This window comes from Miscanthus floridulus, chromosome 2 (genome assembly GCF_019320115.1).
Source record: "Miscanthus floridulus cultivar M001 chromosome 2, ASM1932011v1, whole genome shotgun sequence".
NCBI lineage: Eukaryota > Viridiplantae > Streptophyta > Magnoliopsida > Poales > Poaceae > Miscanthus > Miscanthus floridulus.
This window is the reverse complement of record NC_089581.1, coordinates 144031110-144041294: the sequence shown is the minus strand read 5'-3', so window position 1 is coordinate 144041294 and position 10185 is coordinate 144031110. Positions and strand designations below refer to the sequence as shown.

Below are 10185 nucleotides of genomic sequence, written 5' to 3'. Positions count from 1 at the left end.
AGAGCATGAATGGCGGCGAGGAGGTCGGCAAGGTGTTTCTTCTCCATACCCGGACAGCCCCACTGCCATGACTCTGGAGCCTCGTCGATGAGGCGCCCAAAGTACTTTGGCAATGTGGCGCTCATGTCATCCCTGATATAAAACCACTGCAAGTGCCATCCCTTATTTGAGGATGATAGACGCATCAGCGGGTAGTCCCTTGACCGGGTGTGGCGTAGATGAATGCTGGCGCATCCCATCGGCACACTCACATCCTTCCCCCCAATCTTCCTCTTCGATAAACTAACGGTGAAAAAATGCCTCCACAAATCGAAGTGGGGATCGATCCCTAGGAAACCCTCATAGAGGGCAACAAACGCCGCCATGTGTTGGACACCATTGGGGGTAAGATGCTATAGCTCTACTTGGTAATAATCCAACAACCCCCGAAGAAATCTATGCATGGGTACGGCAAAGCCCTGCTCATGAAAGATGGCGAAAGACATGACGTACCCCTCTGGTGGCGTAGATTGCTGGGCAGCAGCCACTCCCCGACAGCGGACAGTGGGTGGAGGAGGCCATGGCGGATGAGGCCCTCCAAACACCGGGGAGTAATGCCGGATCTGCCCCACAGCTCCATTGAAACGTCGAAGGTAAGGTGGGTGCGAGCTCAAATGAGGGCGGCGGAAAAAACAGAAGCAAACCCAACGGTGGTGGTGATTTTAGCGTGGGAAGATAGGGCGTTTGGCGGCGAAAGCTACGGATGTGAAGGCAAGGAGGCGAAACACAGAACCTTGGGGGCAAACCCCGGGGTTTTATAGTAGCGACGGATGCGAGATGGGCAACCATCCGCCTCGATTTCTGGGCCAGCCACATGCACCATCATGTCACGTCGTGGGACATGCGCCCGCGATCCCTATCCTCTCCCATCGAAATCGCGCTGGGCGGTTCGCCTTCCCAAAGCAACTAGACTCTTTTCCCACAGAGGGGACGTGGGCCAGAAAAATATCTTCACTAAACTCATATGGGCCCATAATGACCGGAGGTCGGCCCACCTAGGATCCTAGAGCCAAGGGGCCGCCCCCAATGAGGGATAGGCCCATGAATCACTAGGGCCTCGATCTGCAGTCGGGTCATAGCCGGGTCAACACTAGATAAAATTCCCACGAAAGAAACACCACGATTCCCTTAAAAATATCCAGTTGATAAAAAACCAAGCCTTTCAGCATCACCCGCGAAGGGTTCGATACTACCCCTCGGGCGACTCTACTCGAATCCCCTAGGGGCTCGAGGGCTACACCCATCGGGTGCGCTCGCGCGCACCCTCTGGCACAATAACTCCTATGGAATCAAAAACACCCCCTAGACGATTCTATCCAAATCACCTAGAGGCTCGGGGGCTACTGTCGAGGACTTAATACCGGGGTACCCCAAAAGGTGGAACCAATAACCGCCAAACGTTAAAAACTTCTGGACGGATAAGGGCATCGTAACGTCCCTTGCTCGAATGATAGGAGTTTGGTTCTACCTCTCCCGACGCCTTTGGGATAGCTCTGTCTCGCCTGAGGGCTACGGGCTAGTCTCCATCTCGTTCGACGCCTTTTGGGCAGGCTCGGTCTCACCCAAGGGCTAAGGGCTAGTCTCCGCCTCGCTTGACGCCTTTGGGGCAGGCTCAGTCTCGCCCGAGGGCTAAGGGCTAGTCTCTGCCTCGCCCGACGCCTTTTGGGCCAACCTCACCTCGCCCGAGGGCTGAGGGATAGACTTCGCCTCGCCCGACCCCTGAGGGGCGGGCTCGGTCTCGCCCAAGAGATAAGGACTGGTCTCTGCTTCACCCGACGACCGAGAATGAGCCTCGCCCTGCTCGATGTCTAAAGACTGGTTTTGTCTTACCTGACAACTTCTCCCCGTTCCCTCATGATGATGGGTATAGGGCAAGACAAGATGTTCGGGTCAACCACGGCTTCAAGGACCATACCCTATGCCCTGGCAGGAAAGGTACTGCTAGGGAACAACGGGACAGGTGCTTTAGACCCTTCCGGGTGCCACAGAGCTCGAAAGGTATTACAGGTGCGTGCTCCTCGCCCTGTAGAGTTGTAGGCGCCGCATTCAGCTCTGGGACACGGAACCCGACGAAGATATACGACAACCACTACACTCCAGAAAAGGATTTGCGATCTCCACAAATGACGGACATGCCGTCACCACGTTATGGACCCAAGGGAGCGGCGCCCGCTTCCCGACCCCTTGGGTCCACCAAAGCAAAGGACCTTGCCCACAGCGCTATTCCGGACCCTAACCCCGCGTCCCTCCGATAGAGACTCATAGGAACCAAGAGGCATGCGGAGCAAGGCTGGGCGAGGTTCATAAGTCAAAACCACTGTATTGCAGCCCATACCCTGCGCACGGCAGTATTCTGTAACCATCCTGACATTCTACAGGGGCATCAACAGTATTGTAGGCGCTTATCATCCTTCGCACCCATCAGAATGAGAAACCAGGCTGGGTAGACGTGAGCCACAAGACTAGGTAGAGTACGCATCCTAAGCCCTCACCCTTGTAAAGCTAGCCCCTTCATCTATAAAAGGGGATGCGCTTCCTCCAACAGGGGGACCGACTTTTGATGGGATAATACACAACACTCACACAGTCAAGCTAGGATCAAGCTCTTGGCCTCCTTTCAACCCTTCCATCAGAGACTTGGGACCAGTCCCTCTCTTGATCATTTGTACCCCCTACTACGAACCGTTTTCGGTGCTAATAACATGAGCAGCAACAAACTGGACGTAGGGACATTCAGCCCGAACCATTATAAATCTTGTGTCCTTTAGCGCACCATCCGAGCCTAACGCGCACTACTATAAATCTACTTGCCGGTGCTTGTACGAAACACCGACAAGAAGACCAATGGACTAGCGTAGGAAACGTAGGCCATTACCCACTGGTTCTAGATCCAACTATCGCCGGTATGACTATCACAAAAGTACTAATCGATGGGGGAGCCGGACTCAACATCATTTTTTCAGAAACGCTAAGGAAGATGGGACTACAACTCGCCGGGATGATTGCACCAATGAGCACCCCTTTTTATGGGATAGTACCCGGCAAGGCAGCCATGCCACTTAGACAAATCACTCTACCAGTTACTTTTGGAACTCCCTCAAACTACCGAACAGAATTCATTAAGTTTGAACTTGCAGACTTCAATTCATCATATCACGCAATCCTCGGGCGCCCACACTAGCAAAATTCATGGCGATACCACATTACCCATACCTATTGCTTAAGATGCCAGGGCCCAACAGAGTCCTTTCCCTTCAAAGTGATTTCAAGCGCGCTTTTGACTGCGATGTTCAGGCAATTCAAATTGTAGCAAAAGCACAAACCGCCAATGGTAGAAAAGAAATAGCCACTATTGCCGCAGAAATGAGCCCAGAAGAACTAGAGATACCGGCTAAAAAGCCCAGCATCCTTGCACCACCAAAAGAAACCGACGTCAAGCAAATCGACCTGGGCACCTGGGATCCCTCCAAGACGGCAACCATCAGCGCCCACCTCTCGGCAAAATAGGAACTCGTGCTCACCAGCTTTCTTTGGGATAACAAAGATATCTTCGCTTGGGGCCGACATGCCAGGTGTCCCAAGAGAGTTGGCTGAGCACAGAATTAATATCAATGAAGGCTCCAAGCCTGTGAAGCAACGGCTACGACGATTCTCACCCAACAAAAAGGCAGCAATTAAAAAAGAAATCACAAAGTTAATGGTAGCCGGATTCATCAGAGAAATCCTTCATCCAGATTGGCTAGCAAATCTAGTTCTAGTATAAAAAAAGAATATGGATGAGTGGTGTATCTGCGTCGACTACACAGATCTCAATAAACACTGCTCGAAAGATCCGTTCGGGCTACCACGCATTAATCAAATAGTTGATTCAACAGCAAGATCTGCCCTATTATCCTTTCTTGATTACTATTCAGGATATCACCAGATCGCATTAAAGGAACAAGACCAGAGCAAGACATCTTTCATCACTCCGTTCGGTGCCTATTGCTACAAGACCATGTTGTTTGGACTCAAGAACGCTGGTGCCACATACCAAAGAGCTATCCAAACGTGCCTTGGTGATCAGATCGGCGAAAACGTAGAGGCATACATGGATGATGTAGTAGTAAAAACAAAGAACCCAGACACACTAATTGAAGACTTAAAGCAAATCTTCAAAAACCTAAAAAGGTGGAGGTGGAAATTGAACCTAAACAAGTGTGTATTTAGAGTTCCTTTCGGACAACTACTCGGATTCTTGGTCAGTCATCGTGGAATCGAAGCCAGCGCCAAGTAAATTCGAGCCATAACAGAAATGGACCCTCCTCGAAGTGTCAAGGATGTACAGAAACTAACAGGCTGCATGGCGGCCCTCAATCATTTTATATCAAGACTCGGTGAAAAAGGGTTACCTTTCTTTAAACTACTAAAGAAGACAGACAAGTTTAAGTGGACAGAAGAAGCCAATGAAGCTTTCAAAAGACTCAAGGCATACCTCACCTCCTCACCCGTTCTCACACCTCCAAAGAAAAACGAAGACATGATGCTATACATTGCGGCAACTTCTACTGTGATCAGCACAGCAATAGTCGTAGAAAGAGAAGAAGAAGGGCGTGTATATAAGGTACAATGCCCTGTATACTACATCAGCGAAGTACTGTCAGAATCAAAAATCTGGTACCCGCATGTGCAAAAACTACTCTACGCCCTTCTGATCACTTCACGCAAGCTTTGCCACTATTTTGAAAGCCACAAGATTACTGTGGTGACAGATTTCCCACTCGGAGACATCCTACACAATAGAGACGCAACAGGGCGCATATCTAAGTAGGCAGTTGAACTTGGTGCTCTCAATATCAATTTCACCCCACGGAAGGCAATTAAATCTCAAGCCCTTGCTGATTTTGTTGCCAAGTGGACAAAAATTCAACAACCTATGTCAAATACCATCCTTGACCATTAGAAGATGTACTTTGATAGATCACTCAAGCTAGGCGGAGCCGGTGCAGGCGTTCTCTTCATCTCTCCAGACGGAAAGCAACTCAAGTATGTCCTTCAGATATTATGGCAAGCTACAAACAATGAAGCAAAATACGAAGCCCTCATCCACGGACTCCGAGTGGCAATTACCCTTGGAATCAAGCGATTACTTGTATATGGCGATTTGGCGGTAGTCGTCAACCAAGTCAACAAAGATTGGGACTGCACCAAAGAAAACATGGGCACCTACTGTGCTGAAATACAAAAACTCGAAAAACATTTTCAAAGATTGGAAATTCTACATATCCTGCGCGACTCTAATATTGTGACAGACGTCCTCGCCAAGCTTAGGTCCGACAGGGCGAAGGTACCACCCGGCGTATTCATAGAAGAGTTATCAGCTCCCTCTATCAAATAACCCGGTGAGATAACCCATGAACTCCTAGCTAAAGGCACCTAGATTTTGGTAATCACCACCTCATGGACCTAGGTTTTTATCGATTACATCGAAGAGAATAAGTTGCCAACAGATAAAGTGGAGGCTACCCGAGTTGTTCGCAGAAGCAAGAACTACGTCCTAGTAGGGGACAAGCTATACAGAAGAGCCGCATCATCAGGAGTACTCCTAAAATGTGTCTCGTTCGAAAAAGGCAAAGAGATCTTAGAAGAAATACACTCAGGTTGCTGTGGAAATCATGCCGCTTCAAGAACACTAGTCGGCAAAGCATTTCGAATCGGATTCTACTGGCCAACCACTTTGAAAGACACAGAAGAACTCGTCAGAAAATGCAAAGGTTGTCAAATGTTCGCAAGACAAGCTCATGTACCAGCTCACAATCTGATCTGCATCCCTCCCGCTTGGCCTTTCTCCTGCTGGGGGCTGGATCAAGTAGGACCTCTCAAGAAAGCAAAGGGCGGTTTCGAGTACATCTTTGTAGCAATTGACAAGTTCACCAAGTGGATTGAATACAAACCACTCGTAAAATATAGTACAGCCAAAGCAGTCGAGTTCATCCAAGACATTATGCACCGCTTAAGCATGCCCAATCATATTATCACAGATTTGGGTTCTCCCTTTACAGCTATAGAATTCCAAAGTTGGGCACGGGATTGCGGTTTCGGCAAAGATTACGCATCAGTCGCATATCCAGAAGCCAACGGACAGGTAGAAAGGGCTAATGGACTCATACTAGCTGGATTAAAACCAAGATTGTATGAAGAACTAGTGGACTATGGATCCAAATGGATTGAAGAATTACCCAAAGTAGTATGGGGGCTATGGACTCAAATAAGCAGAGCCACCAGATACTCACCTTTCTTCCTAGTTTATGGATCAGAAGCAGTACTACCTGCTAACTTGATCTGGACGTCACCAAGGATAGAACAATATGACGAAGGAGAAGTAGAACACACCCGGAGATTAGAACTCGACAGTACAGAAGAAGTCAGAGTAAATGCTACCCTTCAATCAGCCAGATACCTCCAAGGTTTAAGACGCCACTACAACAAGAATATCCAACCTCGATCACTCCAAATCGGAGATCAAGTACTAAGAAGAATACAAAAAACTGACGGACGCCATAAACTACTCAGTCCATGGGAAGGTCCTTTTATTATCACAAAAGTCATCGGACCAGGCACATACAAGTTGATAACTAAAGATGGAAAATAAGTCAACAATACATGGCACATCAGCCAATTAAGAAGATTCTACGCATGAAAACAACACAAGGAAGAACATATATACAAGCCACAAGAGATCAACATTCATGATCAATAAAGATAGTGTTCCTCGACAACATATGTCTTATTATGGCTTTCCCCTAGTTGTTTTCACTAAGCATGTAAACGTTCATGATCAATAAAGATGGTGTTCCTCGACAAACAGATGTCTTATTATGACTTTTTCCCGAGTTGTTTTCACTAAACACACCGGCTGAGAGCAAAAGAGCTGAAAAGATGCTTGAGCCCGCCGATGAGGGTAGCTAATAAGCTAACATCTGAACCAAAAAAGCAAGCAAAATAACTGAAATTACACCTGAGCATACCGATTGAGAGCAAAAGAGCTAAAAAGATGCTTGAGCCCACCGATGAGGGTAGCTAATAAGCTAACACCCGATCCAAAAAGCAAAATGGCTGAAATTACGCCTGAGCATACCGGTTGAGAGCAAAAGAGCTAAAAAGATGCTTGAGCCCGCCAATGAGGGTAGCTAATAAGCTAACACACGATCCAAAAAGCAAAATGGCTGAAATTACGCCTGAGCATACCGGCTGAGAGCAAAAGAGCTGAAAAGATGCTTGAGCCCGCCGATGAGGGTAGCTAATAAGCTAACACCCGATCCAAAAAGCAAAATGGCTGAAATTACGCCTGAGCATACTGGCTGAGAGCAAAAGAGTAGAAAAGATGCTTGAGCCCGCCGATGAGGGTAGCTAATAAGCTAACACCTGAACCGATCCTAAGATGTTTTTACAACCAGGGAAAGAGCCAGATGCTGGCCACATCTCGAGTTAAGCAAAAAGCTAAAAAGAAGAAGCTGAAGATGCTTGAGATCGCTGGTCCTAAGTCTTTTCAGTACTAACAAGAACAAAAAGGTTGTAAAGACAAAGATCTATTTACCCCGAGTTGTTTACACAAAAGCTAGACAAGCACTCAACAAATCAAGAAAGTTTGTCAAGATAACGATCTACAAATACCGAGTTTTTTACACGGCGCAGACGAAAGCATGACAAGCACTTGACAAAATCAAAGACATCCAGGCAAAGAAGACATCAACGAAAAATAAAGGATCTTCATTCAAAAAGAAGTATAATATTATATTACAGAGGCTGGAGTACAAAGGTCAAATACATCAAGCATCATCATCAGGAGAAGAAATAACAATATTAAGATTATCTACAATCCTCCTGGCCAAATCTTCGACCTCAGGCTCCATCTTTTCAACGGCATCCAGATATTCTTAACTCTCGGCTTCCTCTGCAATCTTGGACAAAGGCATCTCTGGAGCAAGAACTCCGACCTAGGCAAGAACATTTCTGGTACATAGTTGGGCGCACCTCTTCACAAACTCCTGGAAATGGGTCGGAACTTGGGGAATAAACTGAGCCCAAGATTGACCATCATCCGATGGAGTCCGGAGAAGATCGGCTACTGACCGAAATGATTTCCACAAAGCATTCCAGTTCTCAGTAGTCGTCGCCAACTTACCAGTCAAGACTTCAACTATTTTTTAGACCTGCACAAGATCCCTATCAGCTCCACACTTAATCAACTTGGTAAGCGCAAGTTCTTCTTCAGCACGAGTAATTAACTCTTCAGCCCTGTTGTGACTATTGCGAGCAAGTGTCTTCATTTCCTCAATACCCTCCGAGAGCTTCTACTTTTCTACTCGGAGAGCTAGACCAGGCACCAAAAACAAGTCAGCAGAAAGGGAAATTTGAATATAAGAGGAAACAAAAAGAACCCGTAATGCCATTGCACTCATTCTTCATGGCCTCCACATTCTTCAAGGCCTCCTAGATAGCTGCATCCCTCTGCTTTTCCGCCTCAACCACCCGAGCACGGAGAGCCTGCCCTTGGTGCGTTTGACGCTCAGTCTCCATCTCAGCCCGATAGAGGTCAAGCTCTGTTTTTAGGGCACTAACCTCATAAGACAACTTTTTCTCGGTTTCAGATGAGAAAAAGAAGCCGGTATGATCCCAAGAAAAAGACTGAGCAAAAGAGAGAGAGAGAGAAACAAGACATAAGAACAGAAGAAAGACGAACATCCAAAGAAAGAACTTTAGAAAAAACTTACCTGGAGTTTTTCCCCAAAAGAAGTCACGAAGGTTCCCTAGGCAGCGGTCAGCTCTGACAACTGATGAGTGGCATCGAATTGTTACACCACATCATCATCCAAACACTGAACGCCACTAGGAAGAGGAGCAGAGGGAGAAGCTGGCCAAGGCAAAGAAAACAAGACTAGGGTCGTACCCTGGGAAGCCCCGGCTACCTCCTCAGATGGCTCCACCACCACGGCCACGGTCACCTCCGGAGCCAGCAAATCAGCAGCTGCGGGATCACCAGAGAACCCTGTCCCCCTCACAGCCACCTTGTCGACCGCACATTCTGAATCCCAAGACTCAGAATGCAGGGGTGCACCAGAGGACTGATAAGAAGTTGACTGAGGGTTAAGGGAAGGCAAGGGCCTACAAGATGATAAGGAAAATCGACGATGAGAATATGAATCAGAGAAGAGGAAAACAGAAGCAAAGAAACATAACCAGGATTCACTCACTTAGCTATCTTCTTCTTCATAAAACCCCCAAGACCAACAGAAGACCTTAGAGGGGGAACTATAGCAGCAAAAATACCACCACCACCTTGCAACAGGAGTGGCGTGGTCGGTACCGGAGTTCCAGAAGAACTCAAGGTCGACGATCGCTTACTACAAGAGAACAAGGTCAAAGTTAGAACAAAAAGAAGTGTTCAACAGCAGAAAAACAAGAAAACAACTCACCGATGCTTAACAAGGGCCGCATCATCATCCTCATCTTCCTCACTCTCAAACATGGCAACCACAGCGCCATCTGAAAAATAAGAAAAGTACTCAGTTAGAGACAAAAACAAACAACAAAAAGACAAAACATATTAATATGCTCACCTAGGAGCACGCTACCTATTACTTGAGTACCTGGACGAGTACTCGATTGGCGAGACTTCTTGGTGGCAGACAAACCAGAAGAAGAACAACTCGCTCGCCCCCTTTTTCCGACACTGTGAGGAGCTCGAGGAACTGGACGAGGAACATACTATACATATGTGTCAAGAACTACGGAAGAAACACCAGGAAACATCGTGGTGGTTTGAAACTTACTGGTTAAAGATGCCCCAGCAAGATTCTCCCCAAGCTCCACAATGGCAGGGTAGTCATCAAGGGGATCGGATCAACGAAGTTACACCCCAATTCCTATAAAAGAGTAAAACAACCAGATGAGAAAGATTAAGCGAAAAGTGGAGACAGCAAAGGAAATACGAAAAGTACCAGCATAAGAAAAAACAACTCACAGCAGGAGGCGGGTTGTTAGCACAATACTCAGGGACAGTATGCGGGACGACGCTTACTCCCTTCAACATCTTCTGAAGGCGCTCGAGCACCTCCTCACCAGTCAACTCAAGGGCAGGGACCATACGAGAAGGGTCCTCCGCTC

The 10185-nt window shown here is 47.4% G+C and overlaps 1 protein-coding gene across 1 annotated transcript; it reads right to left on the bottom strand.

Moving 5' to 3' along the window:
- Positions 1–7787: 7787 nt before the first annotated feature.
- On the bottom strand, positions 7788–9780 carry LOC136539956 (uncharacterized). The gene is made up of 6 exons (XM_066531942.1): positions 9639–9780; positions 9495–9564; positions 9273–9422; positions 8969–9183; positions 8793–8852; positions 7788–8706 (listed from the first exon to the last, which is right to left on the bottom strand). The coding sequence occupies exons 2-6, from the start codon at positions 9545–9547 to the stop codon at positions 8666–8668; spliced, it is 519 nt and encodes a 172-aa protein (XP_066388039.1). The 5' UTR covers positions 9548–9564; positions 9639–9780; the 3' UTR covers positions 7788–8665.
- Positions 9781–10185: the final 405 nt, after the last annotated feature.